Source organism: Aythya marila (genome assembly GCF_965140915.1).
Source record: "Aythya marila genome assembly, chromosome: 29".
Lineage (NCBI taxonomy): Eukaryota > Metazoa > Chordata > Aves > Anseriformes > Anatidae > Aythya > Aythya marila.
Genome location: NC_139070.1, coordinates 2,332,144 through 2,347,364, shown reverse-complemented (window position 1 = coordinate 2,347,364; position 15,221 = coordinate 2,332,144). Strand labels below are relative to the sequence as shown.

Sequence of the window (15,221 nt, the reverse complement as noted above, 5' to 3'; positions counted from 1 at the left end):
ATCGGGGACCCCCAGGAGGCTGCTCCCCCTGCCCCAAGTCATGTCCCCTCTCCCCTGTGCCCCCCCAGGTCACCCCCGTTGTGTTGCCCTCCCCACCCCAGGATCCCCAAACCCCCAGCCCTTAGCAGCAGGACGCAGCCCCCCCCCGGGTACAATCCCTTTATTCCCAGCCCCCCGACGCTTCCTCAGGGCCCGTTTGGCCCCCGTTTTCCCCCCCCCGGGCCTCCAACCAGAGCCGAAGGGCAAATTTGGTGCCGGTGCTGACGCGCTCCACGTCCTCCCCCTCGGCCGGGGCCACGTTCAGCAGCGTGGCCGTGGGGAGCTGCGCGGCGCGGGGCAAGCCCCCGCTCACCTCGGTGATGCTGGGGGGGACACACACGATGGGCACGGAGCTGTTTTTGTCCCCCGTGTCCCCCCCCCAGTGGCTCCTTTGTCCCCCAGCCTCACCTGACGGAGGCCGGCAGGGTGCTGGGGACGCGTCCCGGCCTCTCCGCGCCATCCTCGGTGGCCGCGATGGCCTCCAGGACGTGGGGCTCCAGCCAGGCGTAGGCGCTCACCTCGGCCTCGCTGGGGCAAATCCTGGCCTGAAACCCAAAGCGGGGGTCGGGGGGGTAAAGGAAAAAAAAAAAGGGAAAAAAATAAAAAAAAGGGATTAAAAGGGGGCTGACCTCCAGCTCCTGGTGGGGCTCCTGGGAGCGCAGCAGCAGGTAGGCGACGATGTGGTGGCGGCGCGGGGGCCCCCGGCTCAGCATGGGGGGGTACACGGACTGCAAAAATGGTTTTTTGGGGGGGAGGCAGTGGGTTGGGGGGGGCACGGTGGAGAGGTTGGGGAAGCAGGGGAGTGAAGGGGGGGGGGCTGTTACCTCCCAGAGGCCGAGCAGCCTCCAGGTGAAGGTGCCGGTGGCCAGGCGCAGCCCCGTCTCCTCCTGCAGCTCGCGCAGCCCCACGGCCAGCAGCTGGGGGGGGGGACGGGGGACATGGGGGGGTCATGAACCCACAAAACCCCCCCAGGAGCCCCCCCAGGAGCCCCCCGCGCCGTCCTCACCTCCTCATCGGGCTCCACGTGCCCACCTGAAGAGGAGGAAGAGGAGGAAGAGCGGCTTGGAGGCACCCGGGGAACGGCGAATTCGGGTGTGCGCGGGGCGGATTTGGGGTGGCGGGGGGGGGTCCACACCTTTGTGCCCACCCCCCCCCTCAACAAGGAGGCTCACCGGGAGGCACCCAGACGTTGGGGAAGACGCGGAGGCCGTGGGGGCGGCGGGTGAGGAGCACGGGGCCGGTGGCCGCCTGCAGCAGCACGGCCACCGCCGCCTCCACCCCGCGGCCTCGCGGCTCGGCGGCCGCCCGCGGCTCCAGGAGCTTGGCGGGGCAAAACGGGGGTCTCTGGGAGGGTCAAGGGTCAAAGGGGGGGGTCAGGGGACACCCAATGGGTTTGTGTCCCCCCCCCCCAAGGCTTTCACGCACCCCCAGGATGGTTTCGGTGGAGCCGGGGAAGGCGGCGTCGGCCAGGAGGAAGCGGCCGCGCTGCAGCCCGCAGCTCACCGCCGCCACGTCCTCGTGCGGGGCGCAGAAGGAGCCGGTGACGCTCTAAAAAAAAGGGGGGGGGCACGTGGGGGGGGGAGACCCTGCAATGAGGGGGGGGCTGGGGGGGTCGGGGAAGGGGTTGGGGGGGGCTGGAGGGGGTTTTGGGGGGGGTCTTGGGGGGTTTTGGGGGGTTTGGGGGGGTCACCGCTGCCTCCTGCGCACCCCTCGCCTTGCAGCGCCCCCCCCACAAGTAGGTGACACCCCCCCCGCTGCCCCCCCCTCAAACTGGGTGCCCCCCCCCCCAGCTACATGCCCAACCCACCCCCAGCTGGGTGCCCCCCCCCCCATTACACGCCCCCCCCAAGCTGTGCCCCCCCCACGCCTCCCAACCCTTGTGTCCCCCCCCCACTTTGCTGCACCCCCCCCACCCCTCCCAATCCGGCCTCGCCCCCCCCCCCTTTGCTCCTCCCCCCCCCGACACCCCCAAATCCCCCCCCCACTTTGCTCCCCCCCCCCCGGTACCTGCCCGAATCGCGCCGCCCCCCCCTCCCCACCGCGCCGCACGTGCACCAGGACGCGCCCCAACCCCGCCATGGCCCCTGCGCCCCCCCCCGGAACAAAACTCAGTGGGCGGGGCTTAACCCGTGGGTGGGCGTGGCCTCAGAAGGTGGGCGGAGCTAGAGCAACCCGGGGGGGGCACAAAAATGGGGGGGGGGGACACAAAAGGGGGGGACAATTGGGGCAGGGGGGAGCTGTCCCCAAGTCCCCCCCCCCCAGGGTGTTGCGGTGGCACTGGGGGGTCCCTGAACCCAGCAGGCAGCAGCTCTGGGGGGTGGGGGGGTCACTTTATTGTCATTTTTGGGGTGGGGGGGCATATAAAAATGGGGGGGGGACACATATAAAAAGGGGGGGGGATACATATAAAAGGGGGAGGGCGCTCAGGGCTTCCTGACGGTGCTGTGGATGAAGGACTCCAGCACGAAGATGGTCTCGTCCACCTGGTTCTCGCTGGCGTCCAGCCTGGGGGGGGGAAAAGGGGGCGGTTAGGGGGGTGGAAAAAGGGCTGGGGGGGCCCCTGACACCCCCCGTGCCCCCCCCCCCCCCCGGGGGTCTCTGACTTGTTGACGTTGCGCTTGAGGTTCTCCAGCTGCTGGCGCTCGGGGGCCGTGATCATCTCCTCGATCTCCTGCAGCTGCGCCGCCTCCGCGCCCGTGGCCTGCATGGAGGCCAGGATGGCCTCCACCCGCTGCGACTTCTCCAGCAGCCTCCTGGGGGGGGCAAAAAGTACCCCGGGGGGGGCATGGATCCGCGTGTTGCCCCCTGCCCCCCCCCCACAACAAGGTTCTGTGCTCCCCCCGTGGCCCCGCTCACTTGTTCTCTTTGGTCTCGAACTGGCGCCGCTCCATCAGGTTGGCCACGCTCTGGGGGGGGAAAGGGGAAGGGCAGAGGGGAAGGGGGATGGGGAGAGGGGGAGGGCAAAGGGGAAGGGAAAAGGGGAGAGGGGAAGGGCAGAGGGGAAAGGGGGAGGGTAAAGGGAAAGGGGAAAGGCAGAGGGGATGGGGAGGGGGAAAGGGGAAGGACAGAGGGAAAGGGGAAGGGCAGGGGAAAAGGGGAAGGGCAAAGGGGAAGGGGAAAAAAAAGGGGAAAGGGGATGGGGGAGGGGGAAAAGGGGATGGGGGAGAGGGGAAGGGCAGAGGGGACAGGGAGGGGGAAAGGGGAAGGGCAGGTGAAAGAGGAAGGGCAGAGGGGACAGGGACGGGGAAAGGGGAAGGGCAGGGGGGAAGGGGACAGGGGAGGGGGGATGGGGAAGGGCAGGGGGCAAAGGGGAAGGGCAAAGGGGGAGAAACAGAATGGGATGAGGAAGAGAAAGGGGACAGGGGAGAAGGCAGAAGACGGTGGAGGAGCTGCTCGAGGTGCTGGGGGGGGGCTAAAAGCCTCCAGGCCGTTGCCCCCCCCTGCTTGGGGAGGGGGTCGGGGGGCTTGGGGGGGGCTGGGGGAGGGCCGGGGGGGTCCCACCTTGTAGCAGCGGTGCAGCAGCATGCGCACGGAGGCCGGGACGTTCACGGTGTAGAGGTAGAAGGTGCGGGAGGGCGCGTGGTCGGGGGTCTTGGGGATCTCCTGGCGAGGAAGGGGGGGGACACGGGGGGTGGGCAGCTCGGACGCGGCGTCCCCGGGCACGGAGCTGGCCCCCCCCCGGCCCCCTCCTCACCTGCAGGGCCACGAAGTTCTCGGAGAGCATCCTGTAGAGCATCTCCTTGGCCTCCTTGGCGGGGATCATGGCGAAATCCTCCACCTGCTTCTGCTCCAGGTGCTTCTTGCGCAGGAGGAGGCGGAAAATCCGGGCGCAGCGCGACCCGAACCTGAAGGGGAAGGATAAAAGGGGGGGAAAAAAACTCAGCGGGGTGAGAAACGGGGTGAAAAGTCCCAAAAAGTGGTGTTTTTACCTCTCCTCTACGATGGATTCTAGAGTGGCCGTGGCCAGAGAGGCAAGAGCCTTGTGGAGATCTGGGTGGGAGCCGTGTCAAGGGGCCTGGTTGAATGCCCAGAACCCCACTGGAGCTGCTCCCCCCCCCAAAAAAAAAAAGGATACTGACGGTGTACATGCCCCCGCCGCTGTCCCCCGATTTGCCCACGAACTCGAGCTAGAAAAGAGGGAAAAAAAGTAAAAGTTCAGCGGGTCCCGAGGTATTAAAACACCTCTGGTGTAAAATCACGATTATTAAAGCCACTTCAGGCAGAACGGAGGTTTTTCCCCCCAAAAAAACCCTCTTTGATCTTAAGAGCTGCAGAACGTTATGTGAATTTTTTAATGTGATGAGTTTCGCTTTTGTATGCTTTAAGAAATGGCTGAAAAAGGGTTTTTTCCCTCAGCCCCCACCCCGCGGTGTGTGATGAGGTGAGGACACGGAGTGGGGGCAGCAAAGGGCACGGGGGGGGGCGTCCCTCACCGGGTCGTCAGCCAGCAGGGTGAGGTACTGGTCCAAAACCTGCTTGGAGATGTTGTACCCGGCTGGAAGGGACCGGAAAATCTGCGAGAAAAGGAAAAAAAATGAAAAGAGACAAAAAAAAAACGAAGGAAAATCACAACAAAAAGGTGAAACGCAAAAACAGCCAAAAAAAAAAAAAAAACAAAACAAAACACAGGAAAATCACAACAAAACGGTGAAATGAGAAAACAGCCAAAAAAAAAACCAGGAAAATCACAACAAAATGGTGAGGAGGGCGGGGGGGGCTCTAAAGGGGGGGTCACGGACCTCGTTGGAGGAGAGGGGCTGCGTGTAGGGCGCGCCCGAGGCGGTGGTGACCTCGCTCATGCGCAGCATCGTCCGCACGATCTCGCTGCTGGTCTGCGTGGGGGGCACAAAACACAGGTGAGGGGGGGGGCCCGGCCTCACGGAGCCCCCCCCAACGCCCTCTAGGCCCCTCCTGGAGGCTTCTAGAAGCTTCCCCGCACCTGATCCATGCGGTTGGCCACGGCGCTGACGATGGCCTGGTCGCGGAAGTGCTGGTGGAAGCGCTCCAGGTTCACCTGCCAGTAGATGCCGTCGTCCTCGGGCGGGGGCTGCGGGGACAAAGCCAGCCGGGGGGGGGTCCGCAGGACAGTTTTGGGGCTGGGAGCTGTCCCCGAGTGTCCCCGAGCTGAGGTGACGCTGGATGAAGCAGCAGCCCCAGGTTGATGCTCAGCTTGGGGGCTCCAGCCCCTTCCTCCGCTACCTCGGAGCCTTCCCCGTCCGCCTTCTGCTTCTTGGCCCTGGGCTCGCCCTCCTCCTCCTCCTCGCACGACCGCCTGCGCTTCCCCCGCCCTGCCAGAGAACAAAAAAAAGACAAAGGGGGGGTTAATTTTAGAAAAAAAAATAAATAAAAATTGTTACAATACAATAAAACAATAAAAATGTCGGGAGCTGGCGGCGCTGAGCTTCCCCAGCACCCCGGGGTGCCCCTCACCGGTGAGGTTGAGCCGGGGCACGGTGTACATCTCCTTCTCGTCCAGCACCAAGGTGGGAGCGGGGCCGGGGGGGCCCTGGGGGGTTTCGGGCAGCAGCGGGCACCTCTGCACCAAGTGGGTGTCCGCCAGGCGCACGAAGGTGCTCGAGACGTCGGCGTAATCCATGGTCCGGCCGTCTGCGGGGAGGGGGGGGGGGGCAGCGTCAGGCCCAGCACCCCCCCCCCAGACTCCAGGAAATGCCCCGATTCCTGCAGAATTCTGTTTTTTTTTTTCACCTTCCATGGTTTCGGTGAGCCGGTCGGCGACCTTCCTCACGGCCGCGCTCATCGTCATCTTGCCGTTGAGGAGCAGCTCCTCCACCAGCAGCTCGCCCGTGTCGCCGTACAGGGTCTTGGCGGCGTAGATGTAGCGGGGGTAGCGCAGGATCCTCAGCACCCGCTCGGCCCGCGCCTCGTACTCCACCCCGCCGCGCTTGGGCAGCTGGAAGGTGGCCAGGTTGTGCTGCAGGAGGACGCACAGGGCCTTCTTCACCTGCCAACGGGGGGTTTGGTTATTCAGGGGGGGCCCCAAACGGCCCCCTCGGGGCGGTCGCGGCGCGTTTCCTCCACGGGCAGCCACCAAAAATTGGGGATTTGGCATCCCCTGCCCCTCCGACGGGCACCCCCTGCATTTAAACCCCGCTCTGCTCCTTCTCGGGCCGTCTTATGGCCAGTTACGAACCATCTCCGCCCTTTAAAAAATCCCACTCGGCGTTTTTATGCCTGGAAAATCCCCATTTTGCCCTTTCCGAGGGGTTCCCAGCTCCGTGCCAGCCCCCGAGCGGATCAGGGGCGTCCCCGAGCGGATCCGGGGTGTCCCCAGGGCCGGGCCCTACCTGCTCCAGCGACAGCCCCGTGTCGCCCACCAGCATCCGCAGGGGCTGCGCGCCCGCCCTGACGAGCAGCGTGCCCACCCGCTCCACGATCTCGCCGAAATGCTCCCGCAGCAGCAGGGAGCACAGCTTGATCTCGGCCTGCGTCATCCCCGCAGCGTCTCTGTGGGGACGCGGGGGGCCGGCGGGGTCTGCGGGGTCTCCACGGGCCTGGATGGGGACGCAGAGTCCGGTGGGGTCGTGCTGCTGCCTGTAGAGCCCCGGAAAGGCCGGTCCCAAATGGAGGCGACCCTACAAAAACAAAGCGTTAGGGGAAGCAGCCGGTGCCACCGGGGGGGCCATGCCCCCATGCCCCCATGTCCCCCACCCTGGGGTGCCCCTGTCCCCATATCCCCACCCTTGTACCCCCCATCCCCGTGTCCCTCCCCTGGGGTCCCCCCATCCCCATGGCCCCCTCCCCGTGTCCCTCACCCCAGGGTGCCCCCATCCCCGTGTCCCCCACCCCAGGGTGCCCCCATCCCTGTGTCCCCACCCCCATGTCCCCCACCCTGGGGTGCCCCCGTCCCCATGTCCCCATCCCCGTGCCCCCCACCCCGGGGTCCCCCTGCCCCTGTCCCCATATCCCCCCCCCGAGGTGCCCCCATCCCCGTCCCCCCCCCCCCCGAGGCCCGCTCTCACCCAGGCCCCACGCCTAGGCCCCAACCCTCCCCATAGCAACCACCACTTCCGCCCTCCCCACCTCCCGCTTCCGCCCTCACTTCCTCCACTTCCTCCCTCCGCTTCCGCCCTTCCGCCTACCACTTCCGCCCCCCCCTCTCCCTCCTCGCCTACCTCTGGAGGACCGCGGAGCAGCCGAGCTGAACCGGAAGCGGGGCGGCTAGAGCGGCAGGCGGCCCGGCGGGGCGCTCTAGCCTCATCTCGCTCGTCCTGCCGGAGGACTGACGGCAGGAGGGGGGTGACAAGATGGCGGAGGCCTCGGCGGCGGCCGCCGTGTCCCAGCACCGCTTCTTCTGCCACAGCTGCAAGGGGGAGGTCAGCCCCAAGCTGCCGGTGAGCCCCCCCCCGCCCCCGGGACCCCCCCCCGAGGCGTTATCAGTCGGTTATCAGCATTGGGGGGGGGGGGCTGCGGGTAGGGCCCGGCGCCCCCCGCCCCAAAACTTGGAGGCCTGAGGGGGAGGGGGAGACGCTGAGGGACCCCCCTGAGGGCTGAGGGGATGGGGAGGCCCCAAAAGGGATGGGGAGACCACAAAAAGGATGGGGAGACCCCCAAAGGGGTGAGGGCCCCCCCAAGAGGACGGGGACCCCCCCCAAGGGGGGAGAATCCCCCCCCAGAGGGATGGGGAGACCCCCAAAGGGGTGAGGACCCCCCCCAAAAAAAGATTTGGACCCCTCCAGAGGGATGGGGAGCCCCCCCCCAAAGGGATATGGGGACCCCCCCATAGGGGTGAGCACCCCCCCCAAAAGGATTTGGACCTCCCCCCCCATAAAGGGATAGGGGGACTCCCCCCAAAGGGAAAGGGGTGAGGACCCCCCCCAAAAGGACGGGGACCCCCCCCCGAAGGGATGCGGTGCCCCCCTCCCCAGCTTCTGGGGGGGGTTTTGGGTGGTTGGGGGGGTTTCGGGGGGGGTCACGGGGGTCCCTCGGGGTTTTTGGGGCCTGGTGACCCACACCCCGCCCCCAAATCCTTTGGGGGGGCTGTTCAGGGTTCAGGAGGGGTGGGGGCGGGGGGAGATGCCCCTCGTTGAGGGTCGTGGGGGCGAGGTGCCACCCCCCCAAAAAAAAAAAACAGGCAAAAACCTGAAAAAAAAATAAAAATAATGAAAAAATGCCAGCCCCGCACCCTGACCCCACGGGGGGGGGACCCCTCTGACCTTACTGACCCCTTGGGGGGGGTTTCACCCCCCCAGGACCCCGCAGGGTGCCCCCCTCGCCCCCCAGCCCAGCCTGGCCCCCCCCAGGTTGCCGTGACCCCAATCTTGGGGGATTTCGGGGTCTGACCTTGGGCTTTTGGGGCTGGGGGGGTGGTTTTTTTTTTGGGGGGGGGGGGACAGGGATTTGTCGGTGCCCAGGCAGGGCAGGGCTGGGGGGATGGAGGAGGAGGAGGAGGAGAAGCCTTCATCCACCCCCCCCAGCCTCTGTGGGGAGGGGAGGGGGGGCTGGGGGTGTCCTTGCAGCCAAAACGTGCTTTTTGGGGTGCTTTTTGGGGTGGAAACTGGGTCCTGGGACCCTCCCCCAGCAGAGAATTGGGGACAAATCCCCCAATAACTCCCCCCAGAGCCCTTTGGGGGGGGGTTGGCTCCTCCTTCAGCCCTCCCCTGAGCTCCTGGGGGGGGGTTTGGGTCACAAAAAAATAAATAAATAAAATAAAAATAATTTTTGGGGTGAAAACCCTCAAAATTTGAGGGTTCACAGCACATTTTCCTCCCCCCCCCCAGGAGTACACGTGCCCGAGGTGCGAGTCCGGCTTCATCGAGGAGGTGACGGATGATTCCAGGTAAGGCTCCCAGTGCTCCCAGTGTTCCCAGTGCTGGCCCTGGGGGGGGTCGGTGCCGTGCCGAGGGCTTTGGGGCCGTCCCCCGGCGGGGTGGGAGCGGGGTCGGGGCTGAAAAAGGGGAAGGAAAACGCTGTGGGGGCTCGGAGCTGTGGGGTTTTACCAAAAATCCCGTGATTTTGGGGGATTTAAGCTCGTTTCTCTTCCCAAAATGGGTTTATTTCCTCCGTCGGGTCCCTGCTCGGGGGTTTTGCCCTCCCAAATCTCGCAGCCTGGGTCAAGGCAGAGAGAAAATCCCCCCCGCAGCCACCGAGCCCCCCCTGGGCTACGTTTGGGGATCCCAAACGTTGTCATCTTCCTCCTCCTCATCCTCGCGGGGGGGGCCCTGCTCTCACCTCCTCTTCCCCTCCAGTTTCCTGGACGGCAGCGGCGTTGACGACAGCCCGTCCACGCAGTTCGCAGAGGTGAGTGCTGCCTCCTGCCCTAAAAACAGCCCGGGATTTGGGGTTTTCTGCTCTTCCTCCTCCTCCTCTTCCTCCTCGGAGCGGGGTTGAGGCTTCCAAAATCACCCGGGGTAAAACCGTGGCTCCTCCGAGCTTGCAGCGAGCTCCGGGATGCCCCTAAATGAGGCTCTGCCTAAATTTCCTTGGTTTTTGGGGGTGAAAAATGAATGAAATTCCTCACGGAGCTGCAGGGGGGGGCAGCAAGGCTGCTCTGCGGGGTGATGGTGGGAAAAAAAAAGCCCCAAACGCGGCTTTTCCCCTTCAAACGGGGGCAGGCGACGGCGGGGAGGTGCGAAGGGAGCTTCGGGTGGTCGGGGGAGGAAAATTCAACCTGCTCTGAGGGTGTCGGGAAGGAGCAGCCCTGGCGTCAGGCTGCGTGGTGTTTAATTAATTAATTAAAGCCGAGGGAGCCGCTCCCCCGGATGCCGCTCCCTGCCCCGGCGTCAGAGCAGAGGAACGGGGCGTGGGTTCTGCCCCTCAAATCCCCCAATCCTCCCCCAAATTCCCCTAAAATGCCCCGATCCCTCCTTAAAGTGCCCCAATCCGCTCCCTAAAGTCCCCAAATCCCCCCTAAACCCCCCCCAAAGCCCCCTAAAAACCCCTGATGTCCCCCTAAAACATCCCAAATCCCCCCCTAAAATACCCCAATCCCTCCCTAAAGTCCCCCAATCCCCCCCCAAAACGCCCCAATGCCCCCCTAAAACACCACAATCCCCCCCAAAGTCCCTAAATCCCCCCTAAAACTCCCCAACCCCCTGCAAAACCCCCTAAAATGCCCCAATCCCCCTCCTAAAGTCCCCCAGTCCTCCCTAAAAACCCCTGATGCCCCCCTAAAACACCCCAAATCCCCCTAAAACGCCCCAATCCCTCCCTAAAGTCCCCCGATCCCCCCCAAAACACCCCGATCCCCCCAAAAACACCCCGATCTCCCCCCAAAACACCCCGATCCCCCCTAAAATCCCATCCTGGCACCGCCTTGGGGCCGGCTCCCCACAACCTGCCGGGCTCCAGGCGGAGCAGGAAGGAGCCTCCGCGTCGGTCGTCCCGGGGGGGTGGCCCATCTAACGAGTCGGGGCCCTAATGAAGCACCTCGACCCTTTTTAATCCTTCCCGGATTTAAATCCTTCCCCTTCTTTCCTTTCCCTTCCCCTCCCCACCCGCAGCTTTGGGACCACTTGGACCACACGATGTTCTTCCCCGATTTCCGACCCTTCCTGAGCAGCGGCTCGCTGGACCAAGAGAGCAGGGACAACGAGAGGGGCCACCAAGCCCACGCCGACCTCTGGGGGCCCAGCCGCCCCCCCCGGTTGCCCATGACGCGGAGGTACCGCTCCCGGGGCAGCTCGCGCCCCGACAGGTCTCCGGCCATCGAGGGGTGAGTGCCCCGAAAACCAAAAAACCTCTCAGCGCCCCCAAAAACGGCGCTCTCGGGGAAACAGAACTCGATAATTTGGGTTTCTTGGCTTTTTTTCTGATTTTTTCTGCTGCCGCCCTGGGTTTCGTTGCTCACCCTGTGGCTTTTTTTTTGCTGCCCTCAGGATAATCCAGCAGATCTTCGCGGGGTTTTTCGCCAACTCGGCGCTCCCCGGCTCGCAGCACCCCTTCTCCTGGTGAGTAGCGAGCACGGCCTCACCCCCGCTTAAAACCAGTGCTCCCAGTAAGCACCAGTTACCCGGGAGCTTCCTTCTCCCCGCTGACCTGCTGGGGTGAGGTCTGCAAAACCTGGGGGTTGGTTTTTGGGGGGGTTGAAGCAGTTCCCTTGACTCTGCCCCCCCCCCCAGGAGCGGGATGCTGCACTCCAACCCCGGGGACTACGCGTGGGGACAGAGCGGCCTCGACGCCATCGTCACCCAGGTGAGACCCCGAGAGCTTTGAGCCGTGCCTCCAAGTTTTGTTTTGTGTTTTGTTTTTTTTTTAATTTTGCTCGGTGTTTTGCCTTTTTGGGGAGGGTTGGAACCTCTTTTGGGTGGAAACGCCGCGGTTTAGCTCTCCTCCTCGCCAACCAGCGCTCGCAGGTTGAATAAAACCCCCCTCTCAGCCCCGGGTCCTGCTCCAAACCCAACATTTCGCACCCGTGAGCCGTTCCCCTTGTGGTTTGGGGAAGGAGCCCAGCACGCTGCCGTTCCCCAGGGCTCCGGGGCTGCCCAGCTCCATCCCCAAAATCCTCCCGGGGGCGTCGGCGGCAGCGGGAGGGGAAGGCAGAGCGGGCGGCTGCCGTCCTGGGAGCTAATTTGGCTGCTGACGCCTCGGAAGGCGCCTGCCAGAGCCATCTGCTGCCGTTCAGCAGCAGCCCCCGGCTCCCACGCCCGTCTCGCCCGGGCTCTGCGGCGACAGCAGCCGCCCCTGCCCATCCCGGGAGGTTTTAGGGTGACCTGGAAAGCCAATGGGGCTCCCCCGAGCCATGCATGAACCCATTGGGGCTGATCCTGGGGTGAAGCCGGGTCTCAGCAGCACGCAGCGCCCGTGAGGCAGGCGGGGAGCTGGAAGGCACGAGGGAAGAGGCTCTGCAGCTTGGGTTAAGCCCCCAGAGACTCCACGCTGGGGATGGAAACCCCCAGGGAGCGGGGTTAAGCCCCTTGGGATGCAAAACCCCAATGGGAGCGGGGTTTGGTGCGGCGGGGCCAGCCTAAAGCAGCTCCTCGGGGCTCCCCGCCGCCCTTGGGGGGCTCCTCGCCCCTCCTGGCACCCCGATAAAGAGCTAGGGGAGGCAGCAGGCGCCCCCCCGGCTACATTTGGTGTTGTCTTTGCAGCTCTTGGGCCAGTTGGAAAACACGGGGCCGCCCCCGGCCGACAAAGAGAAGATCTCCTCCCTCCCCACAGTGACAGTAACTCAGGAACAAGTCGGTAGGTGAAGGCTCCCGGTGCCTTGCTGCGTGTGCCTCGGGCACAGCCTGGGGGGTTTGCTGCCCGAATTCCCTTCCTCCTGCGAAGGATCAGCCTCTTCGCAGCGATCTCGTGTCCCCGGGTGGCTTCACCTTTCTTTAAAACCTTTAATTTTTGCTGCTGACAGTCCTGTTAGGGCTGGGCTCGGTGCGTCGCGCTCCCCCCTTGCAAAGCGGGGCTGCTGACGAGGCTCCGAGCGTCCCCCCACCAAATCCCTTCTGAAATATCATGTAGGACCCGCAGCTTTTTGTAACGGAGCTGGCGGCGCAGACCCGTGGGCTTCTTTTTTCTTTGTTTTTTTTGTTTTTTTCTTTTTGCAGTGTTTATGGTTTTGCAATTAGGGATTTTTCTCCCCCCTCCTGCCTGCGGGCGGCCGCTCGCGGGATCCCTTTCCCACCGAGCCGCTCCGCGGGTTGATTAGAAAAGCTGTTTCCCCGACAGATATTTTTGTCTGGTTCTTTTTATACACCCCGTGGCTCTCCTCCTCGTCTGGGAAGCCAGGAAGCATCCCAATTTCCATGCTGTCACGCTCGGCCCTGCCCTCTGGAATTGACACAGCTCGATCCGGGCAGCCCGGCGGGCGGGCGAGGAGCCCTGGGAGCTTTTGTCTCCCTCCTGCCTGCGGTGGGGACGTTTTTTTGAGCATCACCCCAGCAGCATCAGGCCCAGGATGGGGGGAGGAGGTCAGATTTTCACCATCTCTCCCCCCCTGACAGCGCTCCACAGCGCGCTGCGTCCTCACAGAGCAGGGGGGGACGTGCAGGAGGCGTCCCCCACCACCCCCACAAAGCCTCTTTCTGCACGAGGAGGTTTTTATCAGCTCGGATACCCCCGATTAGGTTTTCTTCGTCCCTTTGGGGGAAAAAAAAAAAAAAAAAGGAATCCTTTGGGTACCGGGGGGCGCGTGCTGCGCTCGCCCTGCCCACCCCGCTCTGCGCCTCTCTTCCAGATACGGGCTTGGAGTGTCCCGTGTGTAAGGAGGACTACACGGTGGCCGAGCAGGTGCGGCAGTTACCCTGCAACCACTTCTTCCACAGCAACTGCATCGTGCCCTGGTTAGAGCTGGTAAGGGCTGCAAGCACCCACGGCTCTTCGGAGCCCGACGGGGGGAACCTCGGGGCGAAGCAGCCCCCCCAGAGCCGTTTCCCTGAGCCCCCCTCCCACGTTTTTCTTGCAGCACGACACGTGTCCGGTGTGCAGGAAGAGCTTAAACGGCGAGGACTCGACCCGGCAAGCACAGAACCCCGAGGCCTCAGCGAGCAACAGCTTCAGCAGTGAAAGCCAACTACACGACCGATGGACTTTCTGACCTCGGGGGCTTCCTCGGGGGGCTCTGGCCGGAGCGTTCTTACTCCAGATGTACATTGTATTATAATTCCAACAGAGTAGCAGGAAATATAGGGCAGGGGAGGGCACCCACCCCGTGGTATCGCGTCGACGAGTGCTGTCTTGTTCCTGAAACTTTTAGCATCTCCGAGCCAATCGCGTCTCCATCGGAATCGCCTCTTTAGTCCCCAACCCAGAGTCTTTTGAGTGATTTGACTTGATTTTATACCTGTGAAACGCGGCCTCTGGAGGGGCCGGGCCGGGCAGGGAGGTTTTTGGCTCTCGGGGGGACCCTACCTGGGCCCCGGGGTCTCGGCACAGCCCCCGTGCGCGGCAGCGGAGGTGGGGAGAGCGTCTTGGTGACGGAGAACCGAGAAGATTTTCCTCCTCTGGCCCCTTCCCGGACCCCTCGAAGTGTGTGGGTGGTTTTTTTTTTCCCCTCTTTTGTCGAATTCAGCCTCTAAAGCGTTGCTCCAGGTGTTCTCCATGGAGGTGGAGGCGTGGAGGGCTCCGGGTCGGGGCTCACCGCGGCGCCTGTGGACAGAAGCGCGCTCGGGACCCCCCGCGAGCCCCCGGTTCTGGGAACAGGAACGCACACGCAGGAATTTTTGGGGCTCGTTGTGGACTTTTTTCCTTTTTTTTTTTTTTTTCTGTCCCTTCTCCAGGTGCCTGTGGCCCCGGGTCTGTCCCAACCTGCCTCCCCACCCCAAAAGTGAGTCGTTTAGGATCCTTAGCTGGCTCGTATCGTAGGGACCACATCCGCGGTGTCCTGCAGGACGGCGGCCCCAGCTGCAGCCCCTTCTAACGGCAGCCTCCTCGGTGTCTAACACCCGGTCTTAATTCTCCTTTAGTCCGGTAACTTTAAGAGAATCTCTTTCATTTTTACTTTTTTTTTTTTTTGGTTTTTGGTTTGGTTTTCTTTCTTTTCCACTCCCGTAACATCTCATCCACGTCCCCGCTCCTCGTTCTGAGCCGCGCGGCGCCGCTCCCTCCCCGCTGGGCCTTGGCGGGGAGAGGGGAGGTCGCGCCCCGACCCCCTCGCCCCTTCGTTGCTGTGAGGGTGTACCACGTACACTCGATTCCAACCAGTGTTTCTGTTTGCTATGAAGTCAAATAAAGGCCTTTCTAAAGAAGAGCAGAAGCCTGAGCGGGTTGTTGGGGGGGCGGAGGGGTCACGGGGAGGGAAGTGAGCTCCTGGGGTGTTCACAAAGGGGTTTTTTTGGGGGGCAGATGGGTTTTGGGGTGGCAGCAGCACCCTAGGTGAGGCACCCACCCTGTCCCCAGGGGTTGGAGGGGGCTGAGGGTGAGCAGCAGGAACCCCGTGTTCTGTGCCAGGGACTTGGTGCCCCCAGGGTCCCCCCCTTGCATTGGGGTTTAGGGGAAGGAGACCCCCCGCCCCCTGCACCTCTCCCCCTGCTCCTTGTGTTTTTAGGGCCAGGCCGTCCCCGCTCTGCAGCAGGCTCCTTTTTGGGAGGAAACAGAAGGGAAAAAGCACCCGGGCTGAACGTTTCCCCTCCCGGCTTTATCCCGTTGCTTTTTCCCCGTTCTTTAGCGTTTTGTGCCCCCCCGAAGAGCCCTGAGCAGGCAGGGGGAGCTTTTGGGGTGCCACAGCCCCCCCCCCCGCTGACCCCTTTGGGGTCTGCTCTGGGTCCCCTCCTGCGCCCCCAAGGCTTGGA

General features: G+C 63.9%; 3 protein-coding genes across 3 annotated transcripts; 1 reads left to right on the top strand and 2 right to left on the bottom strand.

Moving 5' to 3' along the window:
• Positions 1 to 160: 160 nt before the first annotated feature.
• On the bottom strand, positions 161 to 2,118 carry NUDT17 (nudix hydrolase 17; the record flags this gene model as incomplete). Its single annotated transcript, XM_082781030.1, has 8 exons — positions 161 to 362; positions 448 to 584; positions 669 to 767; positions 864 to 956; positions 1,046 to 1,071; positions 1,212 to 1,383; positions 1,465 to 1,587; positions 2,047 to 2,118. 8 exons carry the CDS (start codon positions 2,116 to 2,118, stop codon positions 161 to 163), a joined length of 924 nt encoding a protein of 307 aa, XP_082637156.1.
• Positions 2,119 to 2,364: 246 nt separating this feature from the next.
• POLR3C (RNA polymerase III subunit C) lies at positions 2,365 to 6,578 on the bottom strand. Its single transcript, XM_082781166.1, has 14 exons — positions 6,345 to 6,578; positions 5,746 to 6,001; positions 5,470 to 5,646; positions 5,239 to 5,327; positions 4,979 to 5,086; positions 4,779 to 4,871; positions 4,473 to 4,553; positions 4,115 to 4,166; positions 3,969 to 4,029; positions 3,734 to 3,884; positions 3,541 to 3,642; positions 2,896 to 2,945; positions 2,643 to 2,792; positions 2,365 to 2,544 (listed from the first exon to the last, which is right to left on the bottom strand). The coding sequence occupies exons 1-14, from the start codon at positions 6,489 to 6,491 to the stop codon at positions 2,463 to 2,465; spliced, it is 1,599 nt and encodes a 532-aa protein (XP_082637292.1). The 5' UTR covers positions 6,492 to 6,578; the 3' UTR covers positions 2,365 to 2,462.
• A 583-nt stretch (positions 6,579 to 7,161) lies between these two features.
• RNF115 (ring finger protein 115) lies at positions 7,162 to 14,704 on the top strand. The gene is made up of 9 exons (XM_082781157.1): positions 7,162 to 7,391; positions 8,778 to 8,836; positions 9,246 to 9,297; positions 10,500 to 10,711; positions 10,875 to 10,946; positions 11,118 to 11,190; positions 12,087 to 12,180; positions 13,169 to 13,284; positions 13,397 to 14,704. Exons 1-9 carry the CDS (start codon positions 7,305 to 7,307, stop codon positions 13,526 to 13,528), a joined length of 897 nt encoding a protein of 298 aa, XP_082637283.1. The 5' UTR covers positions 7,162 to 7,304; the 3' UTR covers positions 13,529 to 14,704.
• Positions 14,705 to 15,221: the final 517 nt, after the last annotated feature.